This window comes from Stigmatopora nigra, chromosome 21, assembly GCF_051989575.1.
Source record: "Stigmatopora nigra isolate UIUO_SnigA chromosome 21, RoL_Snig_1.1, whole genome shotgun sequence".
Classification (NCBI taxonomy): Eukaryota; Metazoa; Chordata; class Actinopteri; order Syngnathiformes; family Syngnathidae; genus Stigmatopora; species Stigmatopora nigra.
In genome coordinates this window covers 6009460-6026668 of record NC_135528.1, presented here as the reverse complement: position 1 = coordinate 6026668, position 17209 = coordinate 6009460, and the positions used below count along the sequence as shown (strand labels likewise).

Genomic DNA, 17209 nt, shown 5'->3' with positions numbered 1-17209 from the left:
ACATATACAAGATGAGCTTGTACCAAAACAGTGCTTGAGAAGGAAAATGGCAGCCACTGACAATAAAAGCCATTATCACAGTTTGGAGGATGGCGGAACAAACATTGACTGAATACTTGCCTCAACAAGGACACACACACACACTCACACACATCCCAACTTGCACAAATATGCACAACATGACAAATACACTTGCATCCGGCAACATAAGCAACATAAAATCCAATTGAGCTGCAAATGGACCATTCCAAGTTATTTTTACTTTTCCTACCCAATCCCTTTTTTGTGCAAGGATGGCCTTATAATAAGCACTACACACTGATCTATAAATATCAAAAGTGCTGGGACAGTCAAAAAAAGCTGTAATTGTTGCAAGTGTACCTTTCTAGTACCCAGTATGAGTATAAGTAGTAATAATAAATATGTACAATTTTCCCAGCCCATACGGCAAGCTATTTTGCAGGGGGGGAAGATTTAAAAAAAAAAAACATTCTGTAATATGGATAGTTCCCCTCTGCACATATCCACTTTTACCTCTATAATGTACAATATGCAAATTTTAACTCTCCTTGAAGTTAATTCATGTTATATAGCAGACTCTCGCTCCACAGGGCGCATAAAAAGAACCAAAAAGTTGGCCTACAGTATGTATGACTCTATTATGAACCTTGACTATCACCTTTTAATGGAAAACTTTGCTAGTGATGACTGTTTAGCATAAACTGTTATACACAAATTCCATATTACTCACTATATTTACAAGTATAATGTACACCGCACAGCTAGAAGTCCCCCGAGACAACACTATTATTATTATTATTATCAGGGAGGTGTATTTCAAGGTTATATTCTACCACAAAAACATAAAAATATCCATGCAAACAAAGACATTTGACAGCATCAAGTCTAGTGACATAGTGTTGCCTGTCAAAATAAATCATCCACTTAGGGTTCCTCGCAAAGAATGAAATGACCCATTTTGATATAGATGGATGTGCTATATATTATCCATTGAGGAAAGAACATGCTAAAGAAAAAATCCCAAAAAAAACTCTCTATTTTGACCAACTCGTTCCGTTTGGAGTACTCTAAAAGCTCAGCTAGGCGAAGACGTCACGCCACAAACGCCATCGATCGAGAGAGACGTTCCACCGGGCGCCATTTTCTTATCAAACGTCTTGGTTGGAAGGCGAGTGATCATATGTGGAACATCTTCAAGTGCTGGTCATCCCATTCCAGCTAAGTAAAACGCACCTTTCTAGTTTGAGTATTTGTCTATGACAAGAAAAAAAAAGCAGCTGAGTAAACATTGTCTTTCCTTCCTCACTTTCACATGGCCCCACAATGTGGTCTTAAAACCTGCCCCGGGGAGGGCTTGACGTTGCTCCAATGAACCAAATCTCAATATTCCTGGTACCGCCAAAAGACTGACAATGCCTCTGTCAGGTAATTAGCCTAATTAGTCGATTCACTCGTCTTCCCATTTATTCTCTCCCTGGCTTCGCCGTTCGAAGCGTACAGGCCTGAGGAGTGCATTCATTAATATCATTAAAGTGCGGGTTATAAAGCATCCGTACGTCACCATCTTGAATGCTCACACCCCGCTCTGGCTGGATGGAGTAGTTTTCAAGGGAAACTGTGCAACAGCGTAGGTAGTGGTTGCAGATTACTGCGTTAATCACGTTGGTTCCCCGAAAAAAAAAATAGCTTGCATGGAGGACATCTCTTTTTTTTTAATGTCTCCCTCAACAAGCTCAGGTAACGAGCCTTTTTCCGCCCTTGGAGAGACTATTTTCTCTCCTTTTTAGCACCATCTCTTTAAAGCGGTCACCTGGATGATATATACCATCATTTTATGTTCTAATGGGAAGCAATGAAGGTATCTTACCTTCATAGGATGCTTTAAATCCCTGGCCACTCACTGCGTAGTCAGATAGAAGCCACAAAGTCAGTCTGGAGCCCGTGCTAACGATGGGCGGCGGCAGTTGGAATCCGGTTAACCTGAAAAATTCAAAAACAATCAGACGCAAAGAATCGACAATGTATATTTCATGAAATATTTAAAGCCATGTTTTCCTCAATCATAGAGGAGCCGTTTCAAATAACGACTCTTTGAGATGGAAGAGCCGTTTCAAATAACGACTCTTGGAGACGAAAGATAGATTTGTTCCCATCAGTACAGACTGAAGGACTGTGATCGTGAAGTGAATCAGACAGCGTGTAAGAATGAACAAACAGTTGAGTAGAAAAACATTAAAGTGCCAGGTCCTGAGTCAACAAACATCCCTAATAACCATGCAGAGCATTTTTAAATGTGTGAGTTAGCCGGAACAGAAAATATGTTTGCTATTTAAGGGAGAGGAGCCCGACTGCGTGTGCAGTAAATCGATGTTTGCCAGGCAATCCTGGCTCTCCTCCACCAGAACGTGATTGGGAAAATGCTAAATATGCGTGTGACATTAGGGACATCTCCACATAAGGCGGGGGGACATTTGCGAGGATCCAAATGGGAAAGTTGCTAAACTACTTGGATGAGGGTAAGTAAGGACATGGACATATTTTGGGAATTTAGAAATGGGAATGGAAAATGGGGACTTTTTGGTGAAGGTGTCTTTAAATCAAAAAAAAAAAAAAAAAAAACCCAACATATCAAGTCTCATGAGCCAACTAATTCCGCAATGGTGATTTATATAGCGCTCTTTCCATTTGCCATAATGTGTTCTCATTAGTTTCGTGATTGAGCTGGAAATGATCCGAGCTGATGTGGTTGAAAAGGCTGATCAACCTTAATTGTTAATGCACATACAGCATAAACAAATAACAATTTAAGCATACATCTATTCACAACTTACACAGAAACGTGAGACCCAAATTTGGGTTTAACATTGGAACATATGTTTTATGTCTGTATGTAAAAAATATATACTTATGCCCTAACTTTCTAAAAGAAAAATAAGACACTAACAACACATTATGGTCATAACAAATAAAAATCAATACATACTACAATTAGTTTAATTTATAGAAATTTAGTTGCAAAGGAGATTTAGAAATATTAAGTCAATATGTGAAGTAGCAAGACATCTGCAATGCCAGTTTAATTTTGATATTAATATCATGTTGTGTGTCTAGCTCATATTATTATATTTATTTCGCTTGACATCCTGGAATAAATATCCAACATTTACGAGTCATTTACGAATTTCTTAGGCTTTTATTGCATTTCATATTGCTTTGTTGTGCAAAAAGTCCACAGTGTGCCATCGACGACACATAAATTGAATATGATATTTCAATAATTACTTTTAATTAGTGTACATTGCCTTGAGAGGCCAATTTACCTGCTTTTACCAATAATGTTCCCTGCCTTGGTGAACAAATCATCTTTTCAGGTTTGACTGTGGATGATGATAAGTATGATGTAGCTATAATTATTTCATACTTTAAAGCCTGGTTCTAGTCTAAGAATATAAATACAAAAGACAACACATTCAAGTGATATAATGATATCCCTTCATTCCACAGATGGTCCCCAAATGAGGAGGGGGCTGTTTTTTTTTCTGAGCGGCGTTTATAAATTCATTGGCAAGGTCGAAATGCGAACGCACTTGATTCAGGGAGGAGCGCGAGTGAGCGAGCTCAACCAAAGCAACTGGGCCCCATCGTAGGCAATCCATCCCATCATAGGCAATCCATCCCAGGCCTCTCCACGGGAAGGCAAATCTCATTTTCCAACACAGTCATCCAGCGCCGTTGTCATAAATAACAGTGGGGGGGACATCATTCTTAGCCTTTCACCCTAAAGCACTCACCTTTGCATGACAGGTGGACTCATCATCCCAAACATACACATACACTTTACCACATGTTTCGTCTATAATATATTCACGTTTAATGTCTCAGTCTGAAAATAGCATCTGTAATACAATGTTACCATTTTATTGTCACATATGGCGACATGCACATTTGTAGACATCAAATCCATATCAATTGTAAGAGTTGTTATAGTATTTGGATCTATTTTAGGGTGAATAGAAGTGGTTTAATCATACAGTAAATAAAGTGGAATTATGACCATGTAATGTGACAGCAGGAATTAGTCAAGACCAAAAATAGGCATTCTTAATGCAGTATAACTAAAAGCTGGTCTGATTATGTTTTATTATTATTATATATTCTTCTATGGACAAAAAATCAGAAATGAGATTTTTGTCAGTACTAATAATCATACAGACTAATCAAAGGGACTTAAAAGTCAAATATTACTATTAAGGGTTCTGAATAATGAAAAAAAACATATCTGCATTTTTACTTATTTAAGGAAAAAGTGCACAACACAAATTGGATCAGCATGAGTATGAAACAAGATACATATTTCTACCCCTCACAATGAGCTATAGTAGCTGAATAATGGCACACGTTTAAGCAGAAAAGCCCATCGCTGACCACAAATTGAATTGGACGGCAGCCATCTTGGTTCAGTAACACACTGCAGGATAAGTGTGGGATGATACAGAGCATGGTAGATCCAAAGAAAAAAACGCATCAAAGTCAAGATCAAATTGTCTGTTCCTGACCCCCAACCAGAGATAAGAATATAGCCAATTTGTTCATTTAATAATCATATGAGCAAAGTCAAACTCAAATTCTCACTCTAAAGTGTATTTTTCAGCCAATGAAGTGAAACTTTCTTCTCAGGGGGTGCTTAATGACTTCAGGACTGTTAAAAAAGACCAAATTTAATTCCATGGACTTATATGTGCATACATAAACAAATCCACCCCCAGAAAATGGATTGGAGTCCATGTAAATGCTATTCGTTGTTATTTTTAAAACCATGATGTATGCAAAAAAAAAAGACATCAGAAGTTTTAAAAGATGAAGTTCAGCTTGAGTGCATTTTGTGTGTGACTCATCACAAGTTTAAGTGTGACTGGAGTTCTTGGAGGGTAAACTTAATTTGCCCAACAGTTTCTCACAAAAAAAGAAAGAAATCCCCTCCCAATTAGACCGGCTTTCTATCGGTCCTTCTTATCCTTCCACGTCAGGGCAACTGGAAAGTATCAAGTGGATTTGCCCCAGGCTGAGATCTTTGATGTAGTCCCTGGGATGAATGCTCAAAATATTTCCATTGAATCTTTAAGTTAATCCAATATGTCAAAAATAATCATTCATGGTCCTGCAGGGTCTAAAATAAGTTAATTCCTTCATATTGTGGCACTCCAAAATCCTTCAGAATTGAATTTATCACAGCTTGAAGAAAAGATGGCGGCTCCCTACCTATCTCTTAATGCACAGGTGTCAAAGTGGCGGCCCGGGGGCCACGTTTGGCCCAACATATCATTTTGTACGGCCCGAGAAAGGAAAATCATGAAAGCTGACTTTCTGATTTAGGATCAAATTAAAATGATTATAGATGTACATTACATTAAATTCCAATTAAATATTGAACATAATTAAAACATTGATTGTGTTTTCAATTGAAATGAAAAAAAAAAATTAAGACATTTTCCATTACTAAGAAAAACAACTTTAAATAAATATTGTTTTAGATCTATGAAAAATGGACTATTCAGGGCTTTTAATTCAATTACAAAAATATATAAATATGATATCTAAAATGTTCCAGCCCACATGAAATGGCGTTGATGTTAATGCGGCGTGTGAACAACCCAAGTTTGACACCCTTGCCTTAATGCATCAATGTTTTAAATGATACTAAAAAGAAGATTGGGCTACCTTTATTCTTCCTATTAAAAATGTTTTTGTCAATACCCCCACTCCCACAAGACGGTTTCAGAGTGAGTTCCTCCCATGTCACTGATGCGGAGCGTTGATGGTGAGATAATCACCCGCAGTGAGCGCCCACCGAGAGACCGACCGCGGCAAAATCATTAATGAACCACTTTCTCCACAGTGACAAGGGCGTGAGGGGCCTTTACGTCGAGAAATAAAATATCATGGCGGAAAATGTGAACCACGGCGAAACGAGCTGCGAAATGAGAGCATGTTTGTTTTACCAACAAAGAAGTGTTTACAGCTATAGGGCAAGAAAAAAAAAATGTCGTCTGCATTCCTCATTTATGCGGCAACACGCTAGCGAGTGTTTGTCATTTACTCAGCAGAATTGTTAAAGTCATCAGTGGCTGAATTAATGGACTCATGCATGCGTAGGAAAGAGTGGAGGAGTTCGGGATGACTGCACGCAAATGGCAAAGCTTCACCGAAGATAACTTCTTCACTGAGTCTTTAATTAGATGTCTTCCTTCGTCGCATCGTAATTCTTGGGAATTAAAGTCGGCGTTTTGAATGTGCGGTGCTCATATTTATTCCTCCTACTAAGTTAGGCTGTGTCTTAAATTTTAATTCACATTCAACTGTCGTTTAGAAGAAAGAGAAATGTCCAGAAACAGAGTAGAGAAAGAAAAAAAAAAATCACACACTCCGGGAAGCATCAGCTGGTCAGTGACTGAGCGACGAGTGGCGTCCCCTCGGGGGGGAAGCGAACTCTGTTAGTGGGATGACGCATGGCTGTGATGCCAGCTGCTTTTGTTCGCTGTTATACTTGCTTTTAAGGAAAAATCATTCAGCAAATGATACAGGTTTAAGTTACATTATTAATTAAGACAGTGGTCAAACGTTTGGTTGCCGGTCTTTTGGTCATCGGTCAAATGGTGACAGATAGTTTACTGTTGAAACCAGCTCTCAAAATTATATTCATGATAGAGAGTTCAATGTCTAAGAGAGAGAGTTTAACATCTAAGAGAGAAAGTTGAACATCTAAGAAATATAGTTTATTTAACATATAAGAGAGAGAGAGAGAGTTTAATATCAAAGTATTGTTTAATATCTAAGTACATTTGACCGGCGACCAAAAGACTGTTTGACCAAATGTCTGGCGACCAAACGTCCTGTTACAAATTAAGACGGGTTCACATTCTCAAACATACCCGCTTTTCTTCATAAAGGGTCTACAAAAGGCTTTGGGCAAACGACCGCGAGGATCAATGATCACAATCGTCTCTAGAAGAGCATTTAAAAATGAGCCGTCCTCTGTTGTACAATCATTTTGGCCCAGAGTAGTGAAATAATGCCGATTGTTGGCAATGCTCAGCACATTTGAGCTGAAAAAGGTCAAGCGCCTTATCAGCGTTATTGGGGTGTAAAGTCTTTAAGAGATGCCTGGATTTATACGGCTTTATGTAATATTAATAATAGCCACAATTCCAACCCGGAATAAATCAATTTTATCTGCATTACGGCCTGGGAGGGACAGATAATTCCAAGCAAATCGGAGGCAACATCTTTCCCAGAACGGACTACCAATGACCTCGGGTCCTTGCCAATTAGTATGTATCTATAAAGTTGGAGTGTGTCACCACGTATAAAGAACTTGGTCGTATTTTAGTGAGTACTTCAGCCATAATATGTGGAAAATGAATACTTGTAAGCCTTGAAATGATGCATCAAAACATCATACAAAAAAGAAATGGGATAAATATGTGAAAAAGTGAAAATATGCACAGATGATTGCATGGGATCGTGTCTGCCCTTGCGAAGAAGTGTCGATGAATCACGTAACAAACAAATAGAGGCTGTCAAATGAGATGAAATGACACTTGTATGTCCGGAGTGGGTCTTCTACTGCGATCACCTTGCAACAATCCTCTAGGGGAATTTTTAATTAAGGGGGAAATAAGATTGATTGAATGTCGCATGACTCACATCAGCAGGTAAGCGTCAAAGCTTATGATGGAGATGCTTGCCCAGAGAAATGTGCCGTCCAATTATTCGACATTGCCCCCGGTGTCAATCAGTGTGTCGGTAAAGCGAAGGAGACATGATGAATCATCAAGAGAATAGAAAGAAAAACAGCACTCCAAATGAAGAACACAACACGGGGTAGAATGCTAGAAAATTGCCAAAGTTGGGTTTGCATATTTGACTCAAAAACAACGAGCAAAAGTGTCAGAATGCTTTTAAAAAAAGAGAAACAAAACGGTGTCAACATGTTGCAGACTTGTTTTCAGAAAAAAAATCTTGTCTCATTTAAGATATCCTAACAAGCCATTGACTAAACGTAAGCAAACCAAAAAAAATAATAATAATAAATAAATATTTCTCACCCCCGACCTTCCTGTTTTAGAACAAATCAGGCAACAGGCCAACAATGTATGCCTTAAAGTACAACTTCAGTAAAAATGTACTGATGAATGTGATAACCCAAGTCAGATAAAGCCAAAATCCAACATTAGGATCCCACACACGGCCATGTTCAGTTCCACTTCACAGAAGGCTGTCATTAATCGACTCTAAACAAGGTTAGGCATTAAATCTGATTATCTCAGAGGGATAACAGGTACACAGTGACCGATGGAATGCCAAAGCCATGCTATTTACTTTTTAGGGCAGCAAAGCTCTTTAGTTCCAGCTGAATAGCTGATCAAACAGCAGCAATACAAAAACGGAATAAAGTCAAAATAACAATGATGGAAAGGTGAGGAGAGGATAAGAATTGGAAGTCAAGCCAGCTCACATTCAAAAGAATAATGTTCTCATCATGAGTTGCATTCAAGCCAAAAAAGCAGATCGTTACAAATACTTTTAACGTGCACTTGCGTGGCAAGTGGTTTCCATCACTACAAAATGACTCATTTGTGGCTCAGTCAACATTATCGGATCTAATTTAGGCATCATGCTCCTCACGCAGTGTTTTCCCAATTGTTCATAGACCACTGCGTTATTTGTTGTCGAATTATTCACAATATGTGCATGTTTTACAAGAGAATATAAAATAGTTCAATGGTGACCTTGGCCAGGACAAACATGTCTTGAATAAATTCCAGCCATATTCTTTGGACACAATTAAGATAGTGGCTGTATTGAACGCGCCATTATCACATTTCACAAGGTGTCTGGATCACTAATTGCAAGGCTATAACCAGCGTCTAAAAGAAATTGGAAGTCGCAAATTAAGTCCAACATAATAAACAAAGAAGTTCTCCACTCACTCATTGGTGACATGATAATATGTTAAAGTCCAAGCAATGCTTTTTAGTTCAGTAAAGTACTTAGGTACCTCATTGGATCAAATATTTATATCAAATTACTCCCAAAGTGAGATCTGATATGATTATAGAAACAAATCCTAAAAATACACTCTACTATACACTATTGAACTTCTTTTCAGTTAAAGAGCATTCTGCCAAGACACTTCATCAGAAGATATGTCAAAACTTCCAGTCATCTAGTTGATTATACCATCAATACAAGCCTGGTAATTATACCTAACATGTCAGTTGACAGCCATAAATCTCAGCATCATTTCAGTTTTTTGAGATGATAAAACGAGCAATCCAATCTCTTCACTATTATTAAAAGGTGGCCTGAGTTAAACATTTTAAACGTCGGATTTCTATCTATTTGGACGTGTGCCCATACAGCGTAAAGACACACAAAGGGAGGAAGCACTTGAAAAAACACGCTCAGCAAATGCGCATCTCAGTGTTTACATACGGAGGCCATTTTCCAAAGTGTATGCCGTGAGAGATTAATGGCCGAGGCCTTCGCCGAAGTAGAATTATAGCTCGGGCGAGTCCTTTAGGTAGACGACGTCACCCCCACTACTTCACCCTGACCCATCGATGTGTGCTATTTATAAGCTTGCATCATTGACTGACACACTACATGTGCAGGGTGGCATTATGAACTGAATTTAGAAACATATACAGTCATATTCCCTAGTTGAAATGTTATTCCTACTTCTTTGGTGATTGGGTTATAATCACCATTTTCTCATTAATGGTGAAGCTTCTGCAGTATTGAATTTACTTTGTATTTCATTAGGAAATTGCACAATAGTATTTTATTATATTGACTAATTTCACATATCACATGCATTTTGGAAAATAATCATCTAGCTTTTATTGCATAACTACTTTATTTCAGTACAAGGGCTTAATTAATACAAGTAAAAATATATATTAAGATCAGATTGTAATTTTAACTAAATTGAGATTAAAAAAATGATTGGGTCGCATTTAAAAGATATTATGTGCAAATAAACATGTGTGCAGTTGTTAGATTATGTTTTAATACAACTCAGAACATTATTTACCTCAGTAGTTTTTTTTATGGAACATGAATAATAGTAGAAGTACTTTTTTAGAAGCACACGGTAGTCATGTTATTTAAAGATTATTTGTGTAAAGGCCATAATAAGTGGGCAGGAATAGGTACATACCTGGAGGTGCAACAGTTAAGTTAATGTATCAAAGAAAATGTGTAACTGCTGGCTATGTTTCCTTTGCCTTTTAATCGTTTTTACTTTAACACCATTGTTTTGAGGCGCGGTTAGATGAAGTGCTTCTGTAGCGGAATGCCTCATTTTATGGGCAGTATGTTTATCCGAAGTCGGACTGTGACTCACGCTGCAACAGTGTTGCTGCAGGATAAAAGCCACACTAGGGAACATGGAAAAAAACAAAAAACTAAACAAAAAAATGCAAACATTCATATCTCACATTCTGAAGAGGGCAACGCAGCAGACGTTTTAGCACATCAGCTCTAAGCGACTAGTATTGCGGGGTCATATGAGCAATTATGTAGAAAAAAACATGTCAAATGTGAGTCATTGTCTCCGCTATGATGCCAGACATAGGGGTCACGGTGGGTGGGAATGTGTCACAGGGACAAGACCTCTATGTTGGATGTTGTAGTTGAGGTGACTAATAAAAGGTATCGGAGACCTCGACTATTTAGCGACAAGCGTTTTAGCTTGATCGTGATAGATTTATCACACTGGTGTTTTCATTAGTGGAGGACCACTATGAAATGCAGTTCTCCCATCTAAGAGAGAGCCAGTTTAGTAGTTTATAGTCTTTCTATGACATTTTAGAAGGTACAAGACCCCTGAGAAAGAGTACTTTCAAATAAGGTAGGGCTAAACAATATGGATTGAGGACAGTTTGCAAACAGACCACTTCTGTCCTGGACCCCACGGAGGAACTAGATGAGGACAGGAGGGTGTTGGCAAAAGCTCACATCCATCATGGCCCTCTCACCCTCTCGGTGGGACTGTGAAAGCTTTAAGCATCTCCTTCAATTGCAGACTCAGACTCCCGGCCAGCAAGAAAGGAGTGTGACAGTAGGTCATTTGCTCCATCAGTATTTCAAAACTCTATAACAACAGCATCACTGATCTGTTCTGTAAACAAGTACACTACTACTTTTGATACTATTTATTCTAGGATATTACTATAACTGTCTATGATGTAGTGGCAAGTGAATTTCCCCCATGTGGGATTGATAAATGACTATTGTGTTCAATATCCAGGTACACAAATGTGTACAATTAACCGAAATATCAGATGAGGCTAATTACTCGAGAAAGATACAATGGGGATTGTACAGTGTGAAAGGCAATTTAGAGAAAAAGATGCAAGAGAGATGGAAAGAAAATGACATGTGGCATCTTAAGAAAATGAGAAATTCAAGAGGCTCTGCAAATTGTATATTTTGTTCATATTGAAGTGTAATGGTAGTGTGTAAAGGTTAAATGAATAATGTGCATGTGACGCTGTTTCAAGTACATTAATATATATGTGTCAGTTCTTAAACAACCTTGGCTATTTGTTTTATTTATTTGATGTGCACCAAGCTATGACCAGGAAACTTTGTAAAAGAACACTTCAATCTAAGTGTGTTTTGTCTGCAACCATCAAGATGGACTTATATAAATAATATGCATGCAAGTATCACTTTGCTACATGGCACTTCATAATGTATACTTGATTTACTTCAGGAGGAAAAGCAACTGGTAGACAATGGCTGTAAGAATAAAAGTCAAATTATGTTTCTTTGCAAGTTTTCAAGTTGGCTAGAATGCCATGCACGTAAAAAAAATATGTTTTGGAAGACAAAATCCATGTGCCTAATGACACGATAAATAGATAAACCCACTGTTGAACTACCTACTTATTCAACAATAATACATTTATGGTCTTCAAAACATATATTTTTGGGTAGCATTCATTTTTCTGAACTGATTATCAATGTATTGTATATATTCAAAAATAGTTGCTCTATGTATGATGAGGTATTTCGATGAAGCCATTCATTTGTAAAAAAAATGTCTAGTCAATATGTTAGCAAATCGAGTAGAAATAGCCTGAAATTGCAAAATAGCTTGAACTTGTCAGAAGTGGAAATTGACTCTAAATGACAGTTAATGCAAGTACATGATGTACTGCCAGTTTTTCAGGCATTAATGCACCAAAAATTCCATTAATATGTCAGTAAATAGTATGTCTGTGGGCGTACATTGTGACTAATGTGAATAAAATCCACTTAATGGAAGTGAGGTCTTGTTAACTTGTGGGTGTAATGATGTTTTCAATGTGTAAATCCATAGCATGTTTTTTCACCTATGTGGATCTGACAAATGTTGGTCTTTTTTAACCACATGTAAAAATCACTTGATGGTTAAATATAAATTGTAATTACCTTGTCCGCAGATTCCCCGGACTGGGGGGTCCGTCGTAAATGGACAGGATGTCAAAGTCTTCCTCCAAAGCAAAGCCTTGAAACACAAGCTGTATCCGATTGTGCTCAGCTCCTACGATCACCCACGTGCAGTTGGCATAGTTGGGGTAACCATAAGGGTAGCCAGGGCTCTCTATAGTCCCGTTGGAACTGTGTAGTGTGTAGCTACAGTTCTGAGCTGAAAAGAGAAGGGAAAAAAAGGACATTTAATTTACAAGTTGGATTATTGTTATGATTAAAAGATCCTGGCCAGGATTCAAACATTCGACTGTCTGTGTACATGTCGGAAAACATAAAAAAATATGCAAATCCGTGCACAGTACTGTCAAAATTGACATTTTTACAATGGCATAATGTAGTTCCACATAAGTGTGCGTGTGTTTTGTATGAATGTGTTCAGTAATACAATAACTGAGCGTCACACTTCACTTTCTTATGAAATGAACATGCAGCTATCTTCTTATTAGGCATAGCACGTGCACCTGACCTCATCCAAAAAGAATCCTAATTTGTGTGAAATGCAATTCCAGGGGAAGGAGGCGGTTCCGCGCAGTGGCCTACTTCCGCCGTTTCGGTTATTTCCTCAGAAAGCCTGTTTATGACTATGAAATGCAATTAACAGTAGCCATTTTTGTTCGGTTATTGGTTTAAAGCTGTTAAGAGTCATGCGGCAACTCATAAATTTCTTTATTTGACCCGCTCTCATTTCTAACCAGAAAAAAAAGCCAAAGCAATCAATCAGCTGTTTTTTTTTTTCTTTCTCCTTTTCATTAAAGCTTTGAAATAGGCCCAGCAATTCGGTGACTAGCCTCCCATTAGCATCAGGTCAATACCAATATCCACGTAAAACCTCCACATCCACCTCTACCTTATATTATACACCCAGTTAGGTCAGTAAGCTCCTTTCATTATGGGCTTCCATCAGAGCGATCAATTGTTCATACAAGCAGCCTGATGGAGGTCCAAATAGGGTCGGACAAGGCTGTCAACCTCTCGTAAACAGTCAATAGGATATTTGGGTGTAAATGACAAAAAATAACCTTTGATCTTAAAGGGGGAAAGTATTTATAGATTCAAAACATTAGTTCTCACTCAAATACCATAGACAAGACATAATTGGAGTCCAGAGACTGGTGTTATAGCAGCATATTTGATATTAAAAGTTGATAGGTATACTTACAGGCTTGATAAAAATTAAATAAGCAGAGTCAAGATATTTCAAAGGTAGGGAAAGAAGTGCCAAGTGGACAATTTTAGAATCAATAATGCCACACTGTATTGGCTTTAAGAGTAAGTGATTTTGAAAGGGTGGCGTTCTCACCTATTTAAATGCAAGGATGATGAAAATGACCCCATTTAAAAAAATAGAGAAACATTTTTTTGCCAGATTTGCAAGGCTCAAACAGCAAAACAAAAGACCCGAATCCAAAAGTTGGAGTCCTGAATATAAGCTCAGATTTGGATCTACTTGAGACCTCTTCTTGCCCAAATTCACCTCTCACCAAGAACATAACTAATATGTTTAATTAATAAAACATTGGCTAAGACAGTTTCCCCATTTTGCCCTCTTGATAATCATTCAATTAATACAAATGCTCTAATGCAAAATAGAACCAGGCTAGATGAATCATCGGGTATAATTTTAGGTACAAGTAGACTGCAATCATTCTCCCTCCCGGGCAGCTCCAGGGAAACTCCGTTCATTGTCATCACTGACAGCTTTAGTGTCTAAATAACATACTGTGGAGTTCAATGTAAACTGCGCCATTGCAACGCTACTCGCGCGAGCTGCGCTTTGAAAGCCGAGAAGCTTTGATTAACAGAACCGGCACTCAGGGCATGAGTGAATAATTGAAACTTCACCTGAGGTGCATTATGAAATTAGCTGCGGGGGAATGATGACCTACACCCGAGCCTCTCGGTGTACATTTTTTTTTTTAGAGGGAAAAGCGCCTGGGCGGCCTGAGTCGGGGCCTCGTAATATGCCAATAAGTGAAGTTTGGCTGAAGGTAGAATGTCATCGTTTCCCAAGTTGGGGGAAAAGAAAAATGCAGTTTCAGCGATTGGTGCTAAGGGGGCGATGGGAATGTGTGGTAAGACAGCAGAGGGGATTTGGAATTGCAAAAGTTCATTGTTCGCAGTATGGGTCTCTCTTCGCTGCAGGCTATGTTATGGCTGGCACTCAACATCTCCAGTGTGGCCAAATAGGTGCACAGGGAGAAGAAGTGTGACCTTGCCTGAGAGGCACTTGGGGCTTTTGCATGTATGTTTATTGTAGGTGCAAAGAGAGCGTCACTGTTTGCTTGGCGATGCAGTCTGACACTTTGATGAATTTACAACCCATGTTAGGACACGGTGAAGGAGAGAGGTAGAGAGAACCAAGGTGCGAAGTAAGCAAAAGTGTCGGGAATCATGGAAGTCAGAGGGCATGGGAAGAGAGATGTTTTGCGGAGAGAGAAATTGGAAGGTCATATAAGAGAGTGAAGGAATGAGAGAAAATGGCAGCTGTTTTGGGCATGGAAGTCAACACAGATCACAACAATGTCAAGTAAGAGCTCACTGTGAGTCTAGAATGGGAAAACAAACAAAACTATTTTGGGATTAATTGCCTTAGTCACGTGTGAGACAAAATATGTTTGAGATTGAATATTAAAAGGTATTTTTTTATAGTATATACATGTGACAACTGTTCTTGAAGGTCTAAAATCGAGGAAATGCTGGATGAGCTTTATCTGGAATCCCTTTAAAAATATGTCTCGCATTGGTCTATGAATACATTGTTAAAGACATTGTTTTATTTAAACAATGTTCAATAAATAATGAAAATATGACTAAAAATGTCCAGTGTATCTGTGCTTCTTCCTAAATGATGCATTTTTTACATTGGTGTCGTCCTAAATGACACAGTTTTTACATTGGTGTCACCAACCCACAAAACTCATCATATGCCATTGTACAGCTTACTTTGTCTAGTTACACAATGCATCTCCAAAAAAATACATTCAATTCCACCAAATGTCTTCATAAGTGTTCCCTTCACTGGATCTAATTGGGAATCCCACAAAAAGTGCCATTTATCTCCTCACTAAACTTAATAGGCACAATGCATTCAGGCAGGTAACATTCTCCTGGCTAAGACCAGACTTGTCCATTAGGCTGCCAAATAAAGACGCGTAATTTGTCACTTGACGGAACACCTTTCTGCCGCATGGACTCCCACCACGGCGCACATCCAACACTTGGCCTTGTGCTTGTAAAGCAATAATTATCCCAGTGTACTGCACTTGTGCACGATGAGGATAAAACTGCAGCATTTTCAAACACTTTGACGGCTTACTTTGAGTTGATTTGATGGAGGACTTCTTTGTTATGAGCTAATTTAGTGAACACAGACATATTTTATTCAAATTTACAATAGAACATGGTTATGATTTCACCAAAAACTACTGCATTTCAATCAATATACAAATCAATGTATAATGAAATTGGTGAGAGAGCAAAGAGCCACTGCACACGTATGTGCCGCCATCTTGGATCCAACAATCTCCTATTTCAATTTGCAAAACAGGGTGATATGGCCCATAGCTGGATTGCAAACACTAAATGTTGTTTGCGACAAGCTTTTTAGTATTTATATAATAAACTACTATAAAAAAAAATGGTATTCTCCCAAAGAAAGAGGAAAAAAACCAGGGTTGAAACTCGCCTGCGGCAGGGTCATTTTTAACCAGCAATACAAGCTGAGTTGCCCATCTCTCAATTTACTGATGCATTCTATGAAGCAGCGAATGAATGGAGGTATTATTTCTACTCATTATCCCACTTGAGCAGCACCGTGTTTATCCTCAGCAGCCCACGCGTAAAACTTAAAGATGATGAAGAGGGAGAAAAAAAAATAGCCCTTTCAGAGTCAAAAGCTTGTTATACTTGATGATCCTCCACTCGGCTTCTCGTGGGAGTATTTTTTTCCTCCTTTTTTTATCAAATAATAAATCCTATTGGAAAAATAAACGAAGAGAAAAGAGACAAACAGGTTTAATGCATAGTGCCGTTCAAGAAGCCTCATTAATAGTTCCCTTCATTGAAGATGCATGTTGTTGCTATAGCAACGACACAAAAAAAAGCAGGAACAAATCCCTTCTTTCAATTATTTATTATTGCTGCAGTCCGCCTTAACACTTAATGTCGCACTCTCACTTTTTTTTTCTTTCATTTGTTTTTTCTGGCTAACGCACGACTAAGTTAACAGTGGAAGTCAATTAACTGCATATTTGTATGTCTATGTCGTTATAATTCATGTGGATGATCAAAATATAAATCATTATTTTGAATATTCTTTAATATTTAGTGCATAATGTGTATTTTTCTTTTAACTAGTACAAAATGTATTTTAGACACTATATTTGAGACTTGTGTCATGGACAGAGCCACATTTGACTAATACTGTTGAAAAAAATAATAAAAAGGACATGGAATGGAGGTTCTAAAGAGTGTTAGTACTTATGAAGAAGCTTAAGGGCAACATTCTTACAGCACAGTCTAATTGTGGTGGGCTCGATAGAAGAACTGACCCCACAGCTTAATTGATTTGTTGGGGCAGTAAACATTTTCCAATCAGGGTTTATAGTCCAAGTCATTACTACCAAGTCTTCATTTGGCTCATCAT

General features: G+C 38.1%; 1 protein-coding gene across 1 annotated transcript in view; it reads right to left on the bottom strand.

The window, feature by feature from the left end:
• The window catches only part of csmd2 (CUB and Sushi multiple domains 2), a 106772-nt gene that overhangs the window by 80356 nt on the left and 9207 nt on the right, over positions 1-17209 (bottom strand). The window contains exons 4-5 of the mRNA XM_077743128.1: positions 12505-12721; positions 1889-2001 (exon numbers count right to left, since the gene is read on the bottom strand). Coding sequence (XP_077599254.1) covers positions 1889-2001; positions 12505-12721 — 330 coding nt within the window. The remainder of the gene's footprint in view (positions 1-1888; positions 2002-12504; positions 12722-17209) is intronic.